This window comes from Vulpes lagopus, chromosome 5 (assembly GCF_018345385.1).
Source record: "Vulpes lagopus strain Blue_001 chromosome 5, ASM1834538v1, whole genome shotgun sequence".
In the NCBI taxonomy this organism is placed as follows: Eukaryota; Metazoa; Chordata; class Mammalia; order Carnivora; family Canidae; genus Vulpes; species Vulpes lagopus.
This window is the reverse complement of record NC_054828.1, coordinates 52,874,635-52,896,534: the sequence shown is the minus strand read 5'-3', so window position 1 is coordinate 52,896,534 and position 21,900 is coordinate 52,874,635. Positions and strand designations below refer to the sequence as shown.

Genomic DNA, 21,900 nt, shown 5'->3' with positions numbered 1-21,900 from the left:
CAAACTCTGAGAATATTCGGATAGTTGCACCGGCTGCCCAACCTGCCGCACCGGCCGTGAGGGCCCGGCTACAGGCAAGAGCAGCTGCACACCCCTGCGTGGACTCGGGGGCTGTGGCCAAGGCTGAGCTTGCCCTCAAGGAGGCGGGATCAGGATGGGTCCCCGGGTCAGGGACGTAAGCTGAAGCAAGACCCCAAACAGTTACCATCCAAGCCGCGGCAGAGACAGAAGACGGGGGACCCACTGATAATTAGACTTGCTGCCCAGGGGCCGGCCCGAGACTAGTCAGCGCGACACAAGCAGAGACTTCCTCCCCCAAGCTCCCTTACCCGCAGGTACTGGGGTGCTGGGTGGCCCAGTCAGCGAAGACCTCAATTCTTGGGTCCAGCTCCGGCCTGATCTCAGGGCTGGGAGACCGAGCCCCGTAGAGCGCCGCAGTCTGCTTGTGCTTCTGTCGCCCGCTCCCTCCCCTCCACCCCTCCCCGCTGCGTGCTCTCTCCCTAACATATAGAATCTTTAAAACATAAATATATACAAATAAATGTAGGTTATAGAAAATGGAAGGATTCTATAATCTTACATAACGTGGAATCCAAAGCCGAGAAAAGTACAAGGCAGGGGCGCCTGGGGGCTCAGCGGTTGAGCATCTGCCTTCGGCCCAGGGCATGACCCCGGGGTCCCGGGATCGAGTCCCGCGTCGGGCTCCTGCAGGGAGCCTGCTTCTCCCTCGGCCTGTGTGTCTGCCTCTCTCTGTGTCTCTCATGAATGAATAAATAAAATCTTTAAAAAAAAAAAAAAGCACAAGCCAGAAAACTATAGGTCATTCTCATTTCCCTTTTTCTTTTTTTTTCTTTAGACATAATGGACACAGGACATTATATTAGTTTCAGTTGTACAATAGAATGATCCAACCCCCGCATTTTTCCAGTGCTGGTATACTTCACGAAACAATCACCACAGTGAGTCTATGAACATCCATCATCACACATTGTCACAAACCGATTTCCTAGTGATGAACGCTTTTAAGATCTGCTCGGCAACTTCGAAATACACAACACAGTATGATATGGTCACCGTGCTGTACCCACATCTCCGTGAGGCCTTTCTCATTCATGAACAGTATCTTTAAAAAAAAAAAGTTTTTTAAATTTATTTCACCGAGAGATAGAGCTAGAGAGCACCAGCGGGGGGAATGGCAGAGGGAGAGGGTGAAGTAGGCTTCCTGCTGAGTACAGAGCCCGACACAGGGAGCTCGATCCCAGGACCCTGGGTCCTGACCTGAGCGCAAGGCAGACGCTTCACCGGCGGAGCCACCCAGGCGCCCAAGAACAGCGTCTTTTTTTTTTTTTTTTTTTTTTTTTTATGATAGTCACAGAGAGAGAGAGAGAGAGGCAGAGACACAGGCAGAGGGAGAAGCAGGCTCCATGCACCGGGAGCCCGACGTGGGATTCGATCCCGGGTCTCCAGGATCGCGCCCTGGGCCAAAGGCAGGCGCCAAACCGCTGCGCCACCCAGGGATCCCCAGAACAGTGTCTTTTAATCCTAAATAAAACACCAGCAGGTTGGCCCCAGAAGTGCTGAAAGGAACTACGTATCACGACCAAGTATGATTTTTTTAGATTTTTTTTAATTTATTTATGATAGTCACAGAGAGAGAGAGAGGCAGAGACACAGGCAGAGGGAGAAGCAGGCTCCATGCACCGGGAGCCCGATGTGGGATTTGATCCCGGGTCTCCAAGACTGCGCCCTGGGCCAAAGGCAGGCGCCAAACCGCTGCGCCACCCAGGGATCCCCCAAGTATGATTTAGCTGAGGAATGTAAAGATGCTTCTACGTTACACCTGTCATTAATGAAAAAAATAAATATTAACACACTCCATTATATTCACAGGAAGAAAAGCCCGTGATCATCTTCGTAAATGTAGAAAAACAATTTTGCAAAACTCAGTGCCCATTCTTAGGAATGGATCTTGCTAATCTTGTCAATCTGGGCAGGAAGCAGAGAGGAACTGGCCCAGGCAGGGGCGGGCGGGGCGGGCTGGCCACCTGCCACCTCTCAGGCGGCCCTGCTCGCTGCAGGTGGAGGGCGACGCCCCGGGCCTCGGGCCTCCGTCAGGAGCTTCCCTCCTCAGGGCGGTCGTTTCTCTTGACCTCGCTATGAGAAGCAGGACAAGGTCCTTAAGGGAAATTTGGCGGCGGACTGAAAAGTGGAAAAGCAGACGATCCCACCTATTTCCACCTTCAAAACAACCTGGCACATGTGTCGATGTATCTTAATCTGTCGGAAAATTTGCCACTTTGCAAGTGTTTTTATGAAGGTGGGTACAGGGATCTGACCAGGTCAGCGTGGCCCCGTCACCGGTCAGGACACCCCACGGGGCTGGCGGGGTGCGGCCTCCTGCTGCCCCTCTCGGCCCAGCCACACCCCGCTGGCCAGACGCCGCCGTCCTGCTTCTCTGCCTCCGCTCTGGGCCCAGCCCTCCTCGCCCCTGCCCTGTGGCCTGACCTGGGGTAGCTGCCTCCCCCTCGCACCCCTGCAGCCTGACCCTCATAGCAGCCTCCCCCCCCGCACCCCTGTGGCCTGACCCTGATAGCACCCTCTCCCTCTCCCCCCCTGCGCCCCTGTGGTCTGACCCTGATAGCACCCTCTCCCTCTCCCCCCCGCACCCCTGCAGCACCGTCAGGCCTCCACCACCAGGTTCCCGCACCTCTGGGTGCTCAGGGCAGGGCCAGCACCTCCCGGGTCCCCACCGCCAGTGCGGAGGGCACAGTGTCACTCGGAGCCGGGCCTGCCGGGCCCCACCACAGCCTCCAGTGACAGGCTGTCCAGTGCCCAGCAGGGCGCTCAGCCCTTCCCAGGCGCTCAGGTGCCTCGGGGGCAGCCCCCACCCCCACCCCCAGGCGAGGGCAGGATAACCTGGGCCTCCTGCTGTCCCGGTCTTCGGCCCCCGGGCACCGAGTTAGGACCAGACCTGCTCCAGGGAGGGCAGCGATCCTGCGAGCCCACCCTCCCTGCTTGTCACCAGGTGAGCCCAGAGCCGCTGGTGGATGAATCAGCCACAGGCTGCCGGCAACGCCGGTCCCGGTGCCACGCTTGCTTCACTGACTCCTCAGAACCACCCAGAAAGGCACCATTTTCAGAGAAAACAAGGAGCCCAAGGTCTTTGAAGCTGCTCTTTGGGAGCCAAAGCGGCTATCAGGGTCCCTGACATGCGCCAGGTGTGCGGTAAACGTCACTTCTCCCTCCAGAAAGTCAATGGTCCCTAATGAACGAAAAATACCAGGCAGGGCCTGCGCTCCGTGAGGGTTGGGCCGCGGTCACAGGGTTGGGCCGCCGTCACAGGGTTGGGCCGCCGTCACAGGCCCTCCGCCAGAGGAAACGCGGCCCCACGGTCCTCGCACTTCTGTTTCCACCTCGCTGATGTGCTCAAGACAATCAAAGTGAAGAGAGGACCAAAAGCATCCCTGATAATAAGACAACAACTCTAGGGCACGTTACAGTTCTTGCTATTAGGGCGTGTTTATGCACTCGTGTGCACGCGTACGTGGACAGGGTGACAGGATCCTGGTGATGACCTACCGTAAACCTGCTACCAGGACACCTCTACGAGGAGTATTTTGTGTCCTCCGGCGATCCCAGTAAACCTGCCGCACACCAGTTCACCTGCTTTTCCCAAGTTACAGGGGAGAGAGAATTCTGTCCAGCCTTACAGGGATTTACACAGGCAGGACAGCAGGGAAAATGAGCAGGAGGGGGTTTTCTTCAAGTTGAAGGAAAGGAGGGGAAGAAAAAAAATCCCATGGTAGCGAGCCGACTGTTGGTACCAAAGATAGTGACGCAGGGCAGGCCCTTAGCAAGCAGCTACTAAGCGAGGCTGAGCCACGCCCTCAGGAATCAGAAGAGCAGTGTGGACCCAAGGAGGAAGGACCGCGTCCGCTCGGGAAGTGGGTGAGCCCAGGCCGTCATCAAGGCAATCCGGGTGCAGCTAGGACCACAGACAGGCCAGCCTGTCGCGTCGAAAACAGATCCACACACCGGCCCCTGCCACGTGGAGAGCTTTCCCAGGCTAACCTCGTGTCCAAGTAGTATATCTGGGCAGCGACCTGGCCTTGGGTCTTTGTGGAGGAAGCACCTAATAGTAAAAATAATAATAATTTTAGGGGATCCCTTGGTGGTTCAGCTGTTTAGCCCCTGCCTTCAGCCCAGGGCATGATCCTGGGGTCCCGGGATCGAGCCCCACGTCAGGCTCCCTGCATGGAGCCTGCTTCTCCCTCTGCCTGTGCCTCTGCCTCTCTCTCTCTTTCTATGTCTCTCATGAATAAATAAAATCTTTAAAAAAAAAAGCAAAATTTTAAAAAAATAATAATAACTTTAAAGTGTTGCTGAGTGAGCCGCAGTATTACACGAGCTAACCAACTGTCACTCTCTTGCTTATCAATTACGATCAAATGTTTTAACAAGAGAATTTTTATATAACAAAGAGAGATATTAATTGCAGAGAAGTTAGAAAACTCCATGTAAACACTCAGAAGAAAATTATAATCATTTATGATCCCATCACCCATATATAACAAACCTTAGCATTTTATTATATAACTCTTCAAGCTTTCATATGTAGAGATATAGATATTGATATCAATATAAATAGATACAGATATAGATATATGATCATGATGTAGGCTCTTTGGTCTCTTGATATCTTCACCCAATCCAAGGGAAGGGACATCTCTTCATGTCGATAAAAACACTCCTACAGCAGCAGGCTTTACACCTGCAGGGCTCTCCATTGCGCGGTACTTTTATTAGTTAATCAGTTTCCTATTGTTACATATTACTTGCTTCCAAATAGGACTATCGTGGGGCACCTGGGCGGCTCAGGGGTTGAGCACCTGCCTTCAGCTCAGGGCATGATCCCTGGGTCCCGGGATCGAGTCCCACATCGGGCTCCCCGCAGGGATCCTGCCTCTCCCTCTGCCTGTGTCTCTCATGAATAAACAAAAAAAAATCTTTAAAAAAAATATGACTATTGTAAATGCCGTAGTAAACATACTTATTCATGTCTTTCCCAACAAGTCTGATTATTTCACTAGGTTCCTCCCTTAAACCGAATTTTGAGTATTTATGGCTTGTGATAGACATTGCCAACAGCCTTGCCCTGCGGCTCAGTCCCCCCAACCATTCACATCCTTACATCATTACCCTATTTACATCACCATCCTTGTATGGATATTCTTCTCTCCTCTCATTCTTTTTTTTTTTCTTTTTTAAGATTTATGCGGGGCTCCGTCTCATGATCCTGAGATCATGATCTGAGTGGAAACCAAGAGTCCGACGCTCAACCTACTGCTCCACCCAGGTGCCCCTTCTCTCATTCTTACCTGTGATTGGCTTTATCCTGATATCTAACAAATTTAATGGTACTATTAAAAAAACATTGATTTGTTTTATTTTTGATTTCTTAAATGTTTAGCAACGCTGAATGTTATATCACATGTGCGTCCATCTCCTAGGGCTACTGTAACAAAACACAACAAGTCGGGTAGCTTAAAACAACAGAAATGTCTCACAGCTCTGGAGGCCAGAAGTTCAAGGTCCAGGTGACAAGCTCTGTCCACGTCCAGCTCTGCCTCTCTACTCTCAGGCCCTGTGTCCCTCCCACTGCTAAGAAATCATTAGGTGGCTTCTATCCTGCACTTCGGGAAAAGGATACTCTCAGGCTGCCCAAGGCCCCCTCTGTCTGGACCTAAACCACTCAGCCGTCATCTCTCTGGATTCCGGTCACCATCCTAGGGTTCTGCAAAGTTAGATGCGTCCCCTCAGCTCTGGGATTGCTTAACCGTCTGGGGGTTTATCAGGCCCCATCCCAGGGCTTACTCAAGTGTTTTCATTCATATTAAACTTTCAGTCTTCTACCTAACATTGATCATCAGCTGCATGCTATGTTTCCCTTTATTTGTACATAATGACATGAAAGTACTTATCATCTAAAAGCAAGATGTCAAAGTATATATATTCTATTACTTCAGTGTTTATTTTTTTAAAAAATCCACATAGGAGAAAGGACTGGAAAGAAATAAATAAAGACCATGTGGGGGAGGGTGAGGCATCTGGAGAGAGCAGAGCAACTAGGGCTAGAATGGAGTCCCTGCGCCGCCATATCAGCCTACCTTCAGCTGCTTTATGAGAAATAAATGTTCATTATGTTTAATCCAAAAACTTAAGAAAAAATGCCAACAATCGTATTTAAAATAGTAGGGTATTGGGCAGCCCCAGTGGCTCAGCAGTTTAGCGCTGCCTTCAGCCCAGGGCCTGGCCCACGTGGGGCTCCCTGCATGGAGCCTGCTTCTCCCTCTGCCTGTGTCCCTGCCTCTCTCTCTGTGTGTCTCTCGTGAATAAATAAATAAAATCTTTAAAAAATAAAGTAGTAGGGTACTATTTATGGATTTAAAATTTTTAATTTCCCTATTTTTTATTGCGTTTGTCCGGTTTCCAAATATTTTTGATTAATGACTTCTGTAATGAAATGCATGTATTCATTCATTAGACAGACCTTTACTAATGGGTTAGTATACACCAGACACTAAGCAAAGAATTAAGGAAGAACAAGGAAAAAGATAAACATGGTCTTTGTCCTCGAAGAGGTTTTAATCTACGGGAAAAAGAAAAGGGGACACAGGACAAGTAATGAGCAGTGGCGATGGGCACTGTCATGGGTAAGTACAGGATGCTAAGAGAATATATGACGGAGCAGCAGAGACAGTGAGAAGTAGGCAGTCAGAAAAGTGTCTGAGGTCCTAAAGCAAGTTTTGACGAATTTCAAAAAACAGAGTATGTTTGCTAATCGTAATGCAGCCACTTCTCCGATTAATAGGAACAATTATTTTAAAAATATCCATATTCTGGGACGCCTGGGTGGCTCAGTGGTTTAGCAATTCCTTCGGCCCAGGGCCTGATCCTGGAGTCCTGGGATTGAGTCCCACATCGGGCCCCGCAGGGAGCCTGCTTCTCCCTCTGCCTGTGTCTCTGCCTCTCTCTCTGTGTCTCTCAGGAATAAATAAATCAAATCTTTAAAAAATATATCCATATACTTGGAAAGTAAGAAAAGCATTTCTAACTAATCCATGAATCAAAGAATCCATAATGGAAATTAGAAAATGTTTGAACAAAAAGCTATATTCAAAACTTGTGAGAGTAGCTAAAGCAGTATACGAGGGACACAACCTTAGAAACACATGTACCGTTGACCCCTGAACAACAGGGGTTTGAATGGTATATAGGATTTTTTTCAATAAATACAGTACTAGGGCAGCCCGGGTGGCTCAGTGGCTTGGCACTGCCTTCAGCGCAGGGCCTGATCCTGAAGACCCGGGATCGAGTCCCACGTCGGGCTCCCTGCATGGAGCCTGTGTCTCTGCCTCTGTGTGTGTGTGGGTCTCTCATGAATAAATCAATAAAATATTGTAAAAATAAATAAAAAGTAAAGTACTATAAACTGTATTTTCTCTTTTGACTTTAATATTTTCTTTTCTCTACCTTACCTTATTATAAGAATATAGTATATAATACATATACACATTCACAATATGCCAATCACCTGTTTATGTTATCAGTAAGGCTTCGGGTCAACAGTAAGCTATTAGTTTAAGTTTAGGGGGGAGTCAAAAGTTAGACGCTCAGTGGTTGAGCGTCTGCCTTCGGCTCAGGTCCTGATGGGGTCCTGGGATCGAGGCCCACACCGGGCTCCCTACCGGGACCCTGCTTCTCCCTCTGCCTGTGTCTCTGCTTCCCTCTGTGTCTCTCCTGAATCAATAAAGACAACCTTAAACACAGACACACACAACAGTTAGATGAGGATTTTCCCCTGGGGTGGGGGTCAGGGCCCCTAATCCTGCATTAACCCCGCATTGCCCCAGGTTCAACTGTACCTACATCCATGAACTGCCAGAAAGCGAAAACTTAATCTGTAGTAACCGAAAGCAGATCAGCGGTTGCCTGGGTCCGGGGGTGGGGAGTGGGGAGAGAAAAGGTGGAGAGGAAGCAACCGGCAAGGTTTGCTACGGCCCCTCCAGCTGCGGACCTGAGACTTGCGCTTCCATCTGGATGTTAATCATATTAAGTGTTTTTTTAAGAGTCTGAAGGAAGACGGGAGAAGAGAGGGGAGGATGGGGACGGAGCCGATGTGCCCCCTCCAGCTCAGGGGGCTCAGGTTCTGCAGGGGGGCTGGGCCTGGATATGAGGGGCGGGGCCTGGACGGGAGAGGGCGGGGCCAGGTGGGGGAGGGGAGGGGCGGGTGATGGGGGCGGGGCCAGATAGGAGGGGAGTGGCCAAGCGGGGGAGGGGCGGGGCCGGGACGGAAGGGCGGGGCTGGGAGAGGGAGGGATTGGGGCCCGGCGGGGATGCGGGGGCGGGGCCTGGGCGGGAGGGCGGGGCCGGAAGCGGGAGGGAAGGGGCCCCGGCAGGGAGGGGGGCGGGGCCAGGCCGGGAGAGGGCGGGGGCCATGTGGGAGGAGGGGCGGGGTCGGGTGAGGGGCGGGGCCAGGCCGAGAGAGGGCGGGGTCAGGTGGGAGAGGTCGGGTGAGGGGCGGGGCCTTGACGGGAGAGGGCGGGGCCAGATCGGAGGGGCGGGGCCGAGCGGGAGGAGGGGCGGGGCCGGGACGGACGGGCGGGACCGGGAGAGGGAGGGAGCGGGGCCCGGCGGGGATGAGGGGGCGGGGCCGGGGCGGGGGCGGGCCCGGCGGGGAGGAGGGGCGGGGCCGGGAGCGCGGAGGCGGGCGTGCAGTTCCTCCTCTCGGGCGGCAGGCGGCGGCGCGCAGCGGGAGGGCCGCGGGGCGGCGGCGGCGGCGGCGAGGGGCGGGCCGAGCGGGGCCCATGTGGGCGCCGGCGCCGAGGGCTGCAGCGCGGGGTCGCCATGGCGGAGCTGCAGCAGCTGCGGGTGCAGGAGGCGGTGGACTCCATGGTGAAGAGTCTGGAGAGGGAGAACATCAGGAAGATGCAGGTAGCGGGCGGGCGCCCCTGGAAGCCCCTGGAAGCCCCTGGGAGCCCCTGGGAGCCCCGCGCGCGGCCGCGCCCCAGGGCAGCCCGGGGTCAGAGCCGCAAGTGAGCAGCCCGAGGCCCGGGAGGGCGCGGCCGCGGGTGTCCTGCGGGCCCTCCCCGGGGTGCGCTTCCGTGGCACTGCTGGACTCCGGTTCGTGGGTCGGTGCCCCCTGCTGGAGGACACAGGACGAGCTTGCTGCCCCTGACCCCGGGCCAGAGTCCCTGGCTCTGAGTGTGGCTCCACCTGCGGCGCCCCCAGCCTTCCGTGCAGCAGGCGCCGAGGGGCCCCGCAAGGCCGCGAGGCATCCCGCTGGGGCTTCCAGGGTGACTTCCCGTGGGAGGGCTTAGGCTCCTGCTGCCTGTTAGGAGAGCGCTGAGCGTGGACGCTCCCGCGATGCACTCCCCGCTCCCCCCGCCGCGGAGGCTTCCCCCCTGACCTCTGCCTCTGCCCTCCCTCCCCAGGGCCTCATGTTCCGGTGCAGCGCCAGCTGCTGCGAGGACAGCCAGGCGTCCATGCAGCAGGTGCACCAGTGCATTGAACGCTGCCATGCGCCTCTGGCTCAAGCCCAGGCCCTGGTGACCAGTGAGCTGGAGAAGTTCCAGGTGAGGAATATCCCAGGCAGAGGACCCCAGTCCTTGATGTTCTTTTGCAGGAGATGACAAGCATTTGTTCAAAACCCTTGGCTTTAATGTCTTGGTGACAGTCCTGTGGACCACCAGTCTTCCCCAGGGTTTGACATTTGGGGAAAACTCCTGGAGGTGGAATGCCAAAAGTATTTCCCATAGAAAAAACGGTGTGAAAAGGAGTTGATGATCAAGAGCCTTTTTCACCCACAGACATGAAATACAGTATGTACACTATTTATAAAGCTTTCTAAAACATGGATTAATTCATTCTTAAACTAGTAAAATCCCCAGGGAAGTGGAGTAGGCTAGTCACGAGGTGCAGATTAGAGCAATATCCTGCCATCATGTTGTAGACTTACCCACACGGGGCTGCCCCTACTTGCTGTACCCAGAGGGCAGCCCCTGGGTCACTAAAGAGCAGTCATTTATAGGAAGCATTAGGATCACTGACTCATTGATGCCTTCTTCACAAGCCCCTCTGGGGCCACTAAGGCCAGAAAGTATCCACTGTATCTCTCTCTTAAGAAAAGTGTAGCCACAACTTCACGTTATTCCCTTCCTATGACTGTACCTGCCTGGAGCCTGGAGAAAGCACAGCCCACTTCTGAGCCAGTTTTTCATGGCCTGACAGTCAGAATTCTTCAAAATTACTGATGCTATGAAGGAGTAACTCCTCCAAGATCCTGAGCCCGCAGAGGTTTGTGTTCACTTTGACAGCTAATAGGTAGGGTCTTTGACATTTGGATTCTTGAACAGCTGTATGACTTTCTCCTTCTGTTCACTTAGTCTTCCAATTAGACTTACCCTTCCACTCTGTCAGAATTGCTCTGGCCACTCTCCCCCGTGGAGCTAAATCCAGTGGTCATTTCTCATCCTTCACCTTATTCAACCCATTTGCAACACTGAGGCAGTGCTCACTCTCCTCCTTGAAACAATTTGTTCAGTTGTGCACTGAGACTCCTCACTCCCTGGTTTCCCACCTCTCTCCTTGGCCACCCTTTCTTGGCCTCCTTTCCTGGTTTCCCCCTCTAATCAGTGAGCATTGGAGTGTCTAGGGCTGTCCTTAGACCTTTTCTCTTTTCCGTGTAATTCTCCAGTCTCATAGCTATAAACATCTATAAATATCCTCTGTATGCTGACAACAGCTACATTCGTTCATATCTCTAGACCAGATTCACTCGTGATCTCCAGATTCATATATCCAACTGCTTCTTCAGCATCTGCACTTAGTCTGTCTTCCTTCACTGGGAATGTAAGTTCTATGAGGGCAAGAACTTTATCTGTTTTACTCATTGATATATTCCCCAGCATTAGAAGAGTACCTGACACATAGTAGATAATAAATATCTGCTGAGTGTTTTTCTGTAGCAAAGACAGATATTAAAGAATCAAAATGTTTTTAGCTCTTAACTATAGCTGACCAGCAGTAGCCTCTAGTTACTTCCCACTTCCTGGGAGGGGCTTCTAGATAATTTCTTCTGTCATTTAGGGCACCTGGTGGCTCAGTCGGTTAAGCATCTGCCTTCAGCTCAGGTCATGATCCCAGTATCCTGGAATCGAGCCCCGTGTCGGGCTCCCTGCTGGTGGAGAGCCTGCTTCTCTCTCTTCTCCCCCCTTGTACTCTCTCTCTCAAATAAATAAAATCTTTTAAGAAAAAAACTTAATCATTGATTTGCTTTCTTGTAATGCTTTGTCTGGACCCTCCTGGTACCACTCTCAATTTCAATCAAGATTCTGTATGTCAAGCTGAAATAGGTAGCCTGGGGCCTAACACATGGTAAGCAGTTGGTAAATGGAGACCAACCTTTCAGCCTTCTCTACCCTCTTCCTTCTTGCCGCAGGACCGCCTGGCCCGGTGCACCATGCATTGCAATGACAAAGCCAAAGATTCAATAGATGCAGGAAGTAAAGAGCTTCAGGTGAAGAGGCAGCTGGAGAGTTGTGTGACCAAGTGTGTGGATGACCACATGCACCTCATCCCAACCATGACCAAGAAGATGAAGGAGTCTCTCTTGTCCATTGGGAAATAGAAGTCTTTGCAATTGGCCATCGGAACTGACAGCGGGAATCTATGTAAAAAGAAACAAGACTTTTGGTCTTTTAAGTGACGTTTATGAAGAAATTAAGGTTGGCAGCAAATTTGAGGCTTGTGTCACTTGCCTCTGGACACTGGTTCCTTTACGTTTCAATCCTAGAAAGTGAAGTGGAAAAAACTGGTGCTAAAATTTGGGTCAGAGATGGCACAGGAGAGTTTTTATTAGCCTAAATTTCATGTGCTTGTCCTGGCAGTAGGGATCTCCCTTGTACTAAGCCAGAGCCCTGCAAAGTATCAGATTCTTCTTACTACACAGGTACCAACAGGCTGGCAGGTTCCTGTAACCTGCCTGCAATCTGGTGGTGTGCGCAGAGGTGTTTCTGTTTGTTGCCAACCTCCTGTTTACCAGAAGGATCACCAAATCGTTTCCATAAGCTGTCAAACAAAATCCACAAGGTCACTAATCTAGAAGGGAAAAAAAAGGTTTCTGGGTCTTGGTTTTGCTTGTTTTTTTTTTATATAGAAGGGCATGCAATGGATTTAAGATATGGAGTTGGGAGAGGTAAGAATTTTGAACAGTTCTTGTGGTTATCTGTTTCTGGCCATCAAGATGTGGGTGTGCATTTCTTGAAATACACATCCCATCTTTCAGCTAGGAGAGACCCTGCAAAAACATGACAGGTGATGTTCCATTGGGTATGGGAAGCAGATCTTCCCTCTGGCCAGCTGCCATGACGGGCCCTGAGGCTATCTGCAGCAGAGCGACAGGACAATCTCACAGTGACACTCTCCTTTTTGAAGGGAAAGGGGTTTTTGATTGCACCATTTACCAGCATCCAGGAATGAACACTGAAGGAGGAGCTCTTGTCTTCTTAATTAAGAGAGTTATTAAGTACCGGCTTTGGAAAAACCTGGTTTTTATGGGATGAAAACCTAAACTCAGTATTGCTTATTTTGCCCCCAAAATAACAGAGTCCTATTCAGACAATCACTTGGTGACAGGAAGGTCAAAGGAGAAAAAGTAGGCAACTCAAGGGTGGGCTGTGATCCCTTTAAAGCAGAAGAGGGGCAACCCCCCACCCCATTACCAAATGCCACCCTTGCCCCAGGACCTTTGCAGCAAGCCGTGTTCCTGCCCCAGCTCTAGCACCTTTTCATTTTGATAAAGACCTTACTGTCTTTTTACCAACTTACTACTTGAAATGATGATATAGCCTGCGTTTGGTGTCTCGAGGCTGTGATCTATTTTCCTAGTGGTTCAGTTTTAAAAAATAAATAAGGTTTAGTTTTTTCCTCCACTACGGCGTCTCTCGTATGCGAGCAGTGAATCTATAACTTTCTTAGGATGCTTCTCTTTGTAATGTGTAAAATAAGTGAAGACGTCATGAAGAGTAAAAACTCGCTGTGATTCAGACGCGGGACTGGTTCATTGTAAATGGGGGAAAACAGGACCAGCTAAGGCCCTGGGACTCGGAGTCCATTAATGTAAAAACAAACCGTAGGAAGGCTAAACCATCCATTTCGGGACCGTAGCTGCTTGTAAGCAGCCCGAGGCGGGAAGTTGGGCAAGTGCCACCTGTAGGATTTTGAGTGCTAGGAGAATGAGGCTCAGCCTTTCATTCGTATTTAAACAGAGCCATTCCTGGACATTAGGGAGAAACTGAATTTTGGAGAATCATCCTCTACTCAGAATTACCGAGGCCTAAGACTTTTTTATTTTTTATTTTTATTTTTTTTAAGATTTCATTTAACGAGAGACACAGGCAGAGGGAGGAGCAGAGCGCCCGATGCGGTGCACCGCAGACTGGTCGACGTTGGCAGGACCAGAGCCCAGCCCTCCCGAGCGCGTGCGCACTGGGCGCGTGCGAGGACGCTAACCCGCGCAGGTCGCAAAGCGAGGGATCCGCCAGCTGCGCCGACGACTTAGAGACCCAGCCCTTACGTCGGTTTCACCAATCAGGAAACGGAATTGAGGAGACGCCCGGAAGTCCCGCCCCCACGTAGCCGCATGCAGGCCAATCGCTGGCAACGCAACCGGAAACTCGCGGACGTTCGGCAAGTCCGGGGGCGCCCTCAAAGTATCGCGGGAGGGAATGTGACCTCTGCCGGCGTTTGATTGGCGGCTGGGGCCGGTGACGTCGGGCGCCAAGCGGCGGGAGCGTGAGGGAGGCGTGTGGAGGCCTCTGCGAGCTCGCCGAGTCGGCGCCATGAGCAAGGCTCACCCTCCCGAGTTGAAAAAGTGAGTACGCGGGAGGGCCGCGTGCGGGTGGCGGCGTCCGTGCGTCGGGGCCCCGGCCGGCGAGCCCTCCCCGCTCGGGGGGCGGCAGAGCGGCTCCGCGGGGCGCGAGGACGGGGCGGGGCGGCGGTTTCCTTGAGGTTGTTCTCGGAATCTCTCTCCGGGGCGCCCGCGGCCCAGGGCGTGACCCCGGGGTCACGGGTTCGAGGCCCGCGTCGGGTTCCCTGCGTGGAGCCTGCTCCTCCCTCCGCCCGGGTCTCTGCCTCTCTCTCTCTCTCTCTGTGACTATCATAAATAAATAAAAATTAAAAAAAAAAAAAAACTTCTTAAAAAAATAAAAATTTTAAAAATAAATTTTTTTTAATCTTGTGCAGAAGACTTGGACGTCACGTGATCTGTTACCAGCGCTGTGGGGGAACGTTCTTTTTTTTTTTTTTTTTAATCAAAGAAAAGTAGTTTTTTTTTTTTTCCTGCATCCAGTAAAAATCTCCTCAAAACCGGAGGTTCCTACTTCCGTGGGCCCGGGTTCGGGGGCGCTGGGCCGAGCGTGTGCAGGGCCTCCCGAGTGCCTCCGTCTCGTGTCCGCCGCGCAATGCCAGGATTTCTGCACGTGGTAGCGCAGGAGAACGGGACCCGGGGTCGCTTTGTGAAACGGCCGCCCGCCCTGTGCGTGGGTCACGTCCTACCAGCCTCGTGGAGGAGTCAGACTGCAAGAAAAAGCCGTATTTAGAAATTGTGCTTTTTTTTTTTTTTTAGTTTTTTTTTTATTATTTATTTATCAGAGACACCGAGAGAGAGAGAGAGGCAGAGACCCAGGCAGAGGGAGAAGCGGGCTCCATGCAGGGAGATGCGGGACTCGATCCCAGAACCTTGGGGTCACGACCTGAGCCAAAGGCAGCCGCTCAACCGCTGAGCCCCCCCCCCCCCGGACTGGCTTTAGGGGCGCCTTGGTGGTCAGTCGGTTAAGGGTCCGACTCTTGGTTTCATCCCAGATCCTGATCTGGTGAGATCAGCCCCGGTGGGCTCTGGTCTCAGCGTGGAGTCGGCTTGGTGTGTCTCCTCCTCTGCCCCTCCCCACTGCTCGCCTGCTCCCGCTATCTCTGGTTCTCGCTCTCAAGTAAATCTTTTATTTTATTTATTTTTTTTTAGAAAGTTTTTTTTTTTATTTTTATTTATTTATGATAGTCATCACAGAGAGGGAGAGAGAGGGGCAGAGACACAGGCAGAGGGAGAAGCAAGCTCCATGCACCGGGAGCCCGACGTGGGATTCGATCCCGGGTCTCCAGGATCGTGCCCTGGGCCAAAGGCAGACGCTAAACCGCTGCGCCACCCAGGGATCCCTCAAGTAAATCTTTTAAAGAAAAAAAAATAGTTTAGTTTTACATTGAAATGCATATTTGTATCAAAGCCATTTTTTTGTGCAAAAACTCCATGTATTTTAGCTGGGTCTTTTGAAGTGTTCATCGTGAGCCCAACGTTTAGAAAAATACAACTTATTTTGGAGCTCTGTCTAAAACTCTCTTTCATTGACAACTTGGCAAAACCTAAGAAGTATTCTCTGGGTTCTTCAGGAACTGGTGAGATGCTAACTATTTTTAGAAAAAGAACCATCCTCTACTTGTAATCTTAGATTACCCTTTTCATTTCTTAACAGGTGCTTTTGTTTCTTAACAGATATTTGAGAATTTCACGGGATGAAACTGGTTTTAATAATTTCTCTCATCTCTCGATTTCATGTATCGTGAACTCCTTTGAGACCGTCCTCCAAAATGACCTTCAATTTTTTTTCTCTTTTATTTTTTCACAGATATCTTCTACTCTTATACTCTTCTCCTGGTTTAGCTTAATTCATTGGTTCTTAACTGTGGGGTAGGGAGCCTGGTTCTACCAGCAGGCCGCTAGTGTGTAGAAGCTAGAGACGCTGCTGAACATTGTACAACGCACTGGACATCACTCAACAGAGTTACCTGGCCCCAGATGTTAATAGGCCGAGGTGGAGATACTGAGACCTAACCAAATTCTCCATCCTACTTCCTAAAAATCACTGCCACGGTGGTCTTGCCAATGACTGGATTCTGCTTTAATAATTTATGACTATCTGAACAGTAAAGTGTAGACTTGTTGGCACGGCGTTCAGGCTCTTCCTTCTGAAATGCAAGTGCCAAATATGGCACACGCTAGTGTGGAGTATCCCATTCTAAAGCCAAAATGAACCATTTGCATTTGTTCAAACTTTCTTACTTCCTCTGTGACTTTAGATAATCTTTCTGACCCTTGGTTCCTCATCTGTAAAATAGTGATAATAACAAAATCTTACTTAGGGCTAAATAAGTTCACATGTGTTCTATTTGCTGTCTTTTATATGTATCCTACTAAAATTTATTTTATATATTCTACAACGTATTTTGGGTTTTTTTTTTTAAGGTTTCGTTTATTAGAGAGCATGTGAGGGGAGGAACAGAGGGAGAGGGACAAGCAGACTCTGCACTGAGTATGGAGCCCTACTTGAGGCTCCATCTCACAACCCAAGATCATGACCTAAGCCAAAACTCAGGCGCTCAAAGGAGGTGCCACCCAGGTGCCCCAGGCCTGTGTCTTAACTTACCTTTGAATTCTCTCATACATTAAAATTGCATGAAATTTCAGGGGTGCTTGAATGGCTCGGTTGGTTAGGTGTCCAACTCTTGGTGTCAGCTCAGATCATGATCTCATGGGTGGTGAGATGGAGCCCCCTGTGGGTCTCCACGCTCATCAAAGAGTCTTCTTGATAGTCTCTTTCTTTGCCCCTACCCCACTTTTGCAAGTGCTCTCAAAAATTTTTTAAAGATTTTATTTATTTATTTGAGAAAACATGAGCAGGGAGAGGGGTAGAGGGAGAAGCAGGCTCCCTGCTAAGCAGGGAGCCCTTTGTGAGACTCAGTCCCAGGATCCTGGGATCATGACCTGAGCCAAAGGCAGACACTTGAGTCACTGAGTCACCCAGGTGCCATTGAACAAATCTTTAAAAATTGCATGAAATGTCATATTTTCTAGCCTGTAACTGGAAGGGGTAAAAACTTGTTTGCATGATTTCATGCTCCCATAACACTGCTGAGATGGGATTTCCCCATTCAGATTTTTTAAGGCTTCAAAATATGTATTTATTTTGCTATAAAATATTTATGTGTTGAGGGATATCTTGAACACCTAAGTATGATGCTTATATTAAAACAACACTCCTGGGATCCCTGGGTGGCGCAGCGGTTTAGCGCCTGCCTTTGGCCCAGGGCGCGATCCTGGAGACCCGGGATTGAATCCCACGTCGGGCTCCCGGTGCATGGAGCCTGCTTCTCCCTCTGCCTGTGTCTCTGCCTCTCTCTCTCTGTGTGACTATCATAAATAAATAAAAATTAAATAAAAAATAAAACACTTCTTATTGTCTCAAATATAAAATAAAATAGCTATTGAATTGGATATGGTTTGATTATCTTCTAATTTCCTCACAACTTTGGTTTTGATACTAACCAAAATATATAAACAAATCTTTGTTTTTAAGAAAATAATAAAACCAGAAATTAGATCAGTCTTGAACAAGAATGTTTTTGTAATTCACATCATAAAGACTTAGTTTGGGGCGGCCCCCATGGCACAGCGGTTTAGCGCCTCCTGCAGCACGGGGTGTGATCCTGGAGACTCCAGGATCGAGTCCCACGTCAGGCTTCCTGCATGGAGCCTGCTTCTCCCTCTGCCTGTTTTTCTGCCTCTCTCTCTCTCTCTCTCTCTCTGAATAAATAAATAAAGCTTTAAAAAAAATTACCAAAAAAAAAAAAAAGACTTAGTTTGATGTACATTATTAATGTACTCTAAATCTATTTCATTTTTATTTATTATCTTGCCCTTTTCTAAATTACATTGTACAAGTGCTAAATGAGGTACCGTGGGGATCCCTGGGTGGCGCAGGGGTTTAGCGCCTGCCTTTGGCCCAGGGCGCGATCCTGGAGACCCGGGATCGAATCCCACATCAGGCTCCCGGTGCATGGAGCCTGCTTCTCCCTCTGCCTGTGTCTCTGCCTCTCTCTCTCTCTCACTGTGTGCCTATCATAAATAAATAAAAATTTAAAAAAATAAAATAAAATAAAATAAATAAATGAGGTACCGTATTCTCTCCTCTACCACCGTACAAGTTTTTTTATTAAGTTTCATTATTTTTATTGTGCAATTTTAGCAAATCATATTGATTGTACCTACTTTTATGCTTACTTAGACTTAATTTTTTTAAATCAGTCATGTAATATGTACCCCCTTTTGCTTTTTCAGATTTATGGACAAGAAATTATCATGTAAGTTTCTTGGGTTTTTTGTTTTTAATTAGTTGCTTTCTACATGTGTCTTGGCAGTATATAACGTTTGGAGCAACTTCATAAGAATTTAAATCATACAGAACCTCTCATTCACATCCATTAATCAGGTTTATCAAAAACTATATGCAGACAATTTTGTTTGCCTAAATTCTGATATGTAACAGATTCCACACATACTGTAGACTTTTCATTATTTTCTATAAGCCTTCCCTCATGTAGACAGAATTAATGGGATTTTCCTATTTTGTGATATTCGAAAGTATATCACCCTTTTTTATCTTTTAAAAGCACAGGACTTTGACCAAAGCTGAAAATCTGACCTATACAGTACCTGGAATATATAGGGGTTAAGACCCAGGCTTCAGAGCAAGCATCCTTCCCTTTGAATCCAGCCCTAGCCCGCAGTACCTGTATAACCTTGGACCAGTTTCTTAAGAAGCTCTATACTTTAGTTCCCTTGTGAAAAGTTAGAATAATTCTATTTGACAGGATTTTTATAAGTTTATTTTAGTTTTTACCCTTTTTTTATTCTAATATTAATTCCAAAGTAGTTAACATACAGTGTTGTATTAGTTTCAGGTTTACAATATAGCGATTCAGCACGTCCATACAACAGCTGGTGCTCATCACAACACTGCACTCTTTACTCCCCATCCTCCCCACTTGGGTTTTTATGTTTAAATATGGAAGTAAATGTGAAATGTTTAGCTCACTGCTTGGCATATAGTAAGGATAGAGGCTTATATATCTCAAGTACCTGGGTTTTATTCCACCTGATTCTTAATAGTTGATACTTAATGCTCAGTTTTATTAAACTACTTTTTTCCTTTTTATAGTGAAATTAAATGGTGGCAGACATGTCCAAGGAATATTGCGAGGGTTCGATCCGTTCATGAATCTTGTGATAGATGAATGTGTGGAGATGGCAACTAGCGGGCAACAGAACAATATTGGAATGGTGGTAAGTAAGGATGGAAGGTTTCTCTTAGAGATTTCATATTTTGAAATAGGGATTAATTTCCCTTCTATTAAATTCTTTTCTTAAATTGAAATTAGACAGATTGGGCAGCCTGGGTGGCTCAGCGGTTTAGCGCCGCCTTCGGCCTGGGGGCATGATCCTGGAGACCCGGGATTGAGTCCCACATCAGGCTCCCTGCATGGAGCCTGCTTCTCCCTCTGCCTGTGTCTGTCTCCCTCTCTGTATCTCTCATAAGTAAATTAATAAAATCTTTTTAAAAATAAAATAAAAAGACTAAAAACCCAAGCAGTACTAGCACTGAAGCACAAAAGGGACAGTATGGAATTCTGGACCTGATAGTTCCAGTTTGATTTGGAGAATTAGGCCTAAACATGGTGAGAAAAGAGGAAGATTCCTGTACAACAGAGGTATCCACCCACTAGCCTTACTTCGTGTATGATGATAGAAGGCAAAGAAGTATGTGATACATAGTATTTTAGAAAATGATAAATGTGACACCATTATATTTTGTTTTTTAATAATTCCCCAAAAGGCCTCAGATCTGAAAATCTTCGCTTTCTGAAATAACTTCCCTGCCACACTCTCCTTCTAGGGAAAGAGTGAGAAATGGACACGTAGGGAGAGATAGGAAAGAAGGCTAGTAGTTTTTCATGCTTTGGTCAGTGGGACGTGTTGTTAACCATCTGTTGCAAATAAGCCAGGAATTAAAACCCTGAGAACTAGGTAAGCCTGTTATTTAGCTTTTTTCTTTTTTCTTTTTTTTTTTCTTTTTTAAGATTTTATTTATTCATGATAGAGAGCGAGAGGCAGAGACTCAAGGAGAGGGAGAGAAGTCGGGCTCCCAGGAGCCCGATGTAGGACTTGATCCCGGGTCTCCAAGATCACGCCCTGGGCCGAAGGCAGCACCAAACTGCTGAGCCACCCGGGCTGCCCTTTAGCTTTTTTCATTTCCATCCCTAATGCAGAGAAAGAGGAGAAGTCTGTAGGCTCCTTCAGTCCCCATCCTTGTTTTCAGGGCATTATTTATTCTCTTCGTGCTGCCCTTGGCCGCCTCGTCATCATACTCCTTGCTGTTCGTCTCTGCCAGGCCCCACGACACTGCCCCCCCTTTCCCTCTGTCAGCTGCAGTAAACATTGGGGTCATTTGTTTATTTAACAGGTGCTTCCTGAGCCCTCTGTGTGCCTGCCCCACTGTGCGGCACTGGGGAGTATTGCCCCGCCCTCCTAGAAATGACAGTTGTGTGAGGAAGACAACAGTATACATGATAAATAAATGAATGGAGGGGAGAAAGAGAGTGGGGTTTTGTCGGTTTTTTTACTCCAGCTGCCTGCAAGCATAGCTCACTCTGCTTGTAAGCAGATGCCTCCATTTTGAATATTTCACCTTTCCAGCTCTCCTTGACCTGCTGATTGCAGCATGACCTGCAGTCCGCAGGGGCTCCTTAGGTTCAGTCCCTTGCCTTCTATCTAGTCTGACTTATTTTTCTGCCATCTTGAGCTCAGTTACCAGCCTTTCCACCTACGCTCGTGAGTACCCTTCCTCACTACTCTGGGAGGCACTGTGGTCCTAGAGCTTTTTCTTTATCATTTCTTTCCCCGCCCCTAAGCTCTCCCATTCTTTTAATGCCAGAACAGTGGTTATACCCTCAACTGTGAAACTTCGGTTTATTGTTGGTTTCATGATTTCTCCCAGTACATTAATATGGTGCTTGGAGCCTTCTAAGAGTGGGTACAGACTGTTTCCTCCTTCCCATCACGATTTTCTACTACATTCAAATTAGATTCTTTCCTTATCCCCTTTTACTTTATCATCTCAATCTTGAGTTTGGTCTTCCTGTCAAAATTCTACCCCATTTTTAAGAACCAACTAAAATGCCATCTTCACAAAGCATACTTTACAGAACTTCCATCCTAGTTTGTTCCCTAAGTGATCTTACACCACTAACCTGATGTTCCAAGTATTTTTTCCATTGACTTATGGATCCCTTGGGGCAGAGATGGGTATGTTACTTGACTTTAGAAGGTGAAATGAGGGCACCCGGGTGGCTCAGCGGCTTAGCACCGCCTTCAGCCCAGAGCCTGATCCTGGGGTCCCCGGGTCGAGTCCCACATCAGGCTCCCTGCATGGAGCCTGCTTCTCCCTCTGCCTGTGTCTCTCATGAATAAATAAATAAAATCTTTTTTTTTAAAAAAAGGTGAAATGAGTCATGGGAGACTTTACATCTCAAAGGGGTACTTGTTAGTCTTAAGTCTAAAAAGTATACATTTTATTAAAAGGGGGCTACTGGCTTCTTGTCATGGTTAAGATTTAATGTCCCTGTGGATTGGAAAACTGACAAACTGATCTTTAATACTAAAAAACCATAAATTTTGTGGAAATTCTTTCATCGATGTCTGTCAAATAAATTGTGTTCTAATTTTTTTTTTAGGTAATACGAGGAAATAGCATCATCATGTTAGAAGCCTTGGAACGAGTATAAACAATGGATGTGTTCATCAGAAGAAGAAAACTGCTTCCACATGTCCCCTGTCCATAGTACCTGTTTTACTACAATATAAAAATCAAAAAAAAAAAAAAAAAATCAGGTCACCTGCATTTTCATATTGAACTTTTTTGTTAAATAAACTTTTATAATAGTCAAAATTGCTTT

At 48.4% G+C, this 21,900-nt stretch overlaps 2 protein-coding genes across 2 annotated transcripts; both read left to right on the top strand.

The window, feature by feature from the left end:
• The first annotated feature begins 8,791 nt into the window (after positions 1-8,791).
• Positions 8,792-13,108, top strand: FAM136A (family with sequence similarity 136 member A). Its single transcript, XM_041754868.1, has 3 exons — positions 8,792-8,994; positions 9,495-9,635; positions 11,501-13,108. The coding sequence occupies exons 1-3, from the start codon at positions 8,908-8,910 to the stop codon at positions 11,687-11,689; spliced, it is 417 nt and encodes a 138-aa protein (XP_041610802.1). The 5' UTR covers positions 8,792-8,907; the 3' UTR covers positions 11,690-13,108.
• A 687-nt stretch (positions 13,109-13,795) lies between these two features.
• Positions 13,796-21,893, top strand: SNRPG (small nuclear ribonucleoprotein polypeptide G). The gene is made up of 4 exons (XM_041754869.1): positions 13,796-13,933; positions 18,227-18,249; positions 19,107-19,231; positions 21,679-21,893. The coding sequence occupies exons 1-4, from the start codon at positions 13,902-13,904 to the stop codon at positions 21,727-21,729; spliced, it is 231 nt and encodes a 76-aa protein (XP_041610803.1). The 5' UTR covers positions 13,796-13,901; the 3' UTR covers positions 21,730-21,893.
• The last annotated feature ends 7 nt before the right edge of the window (positions 21,894-21,900 follow it).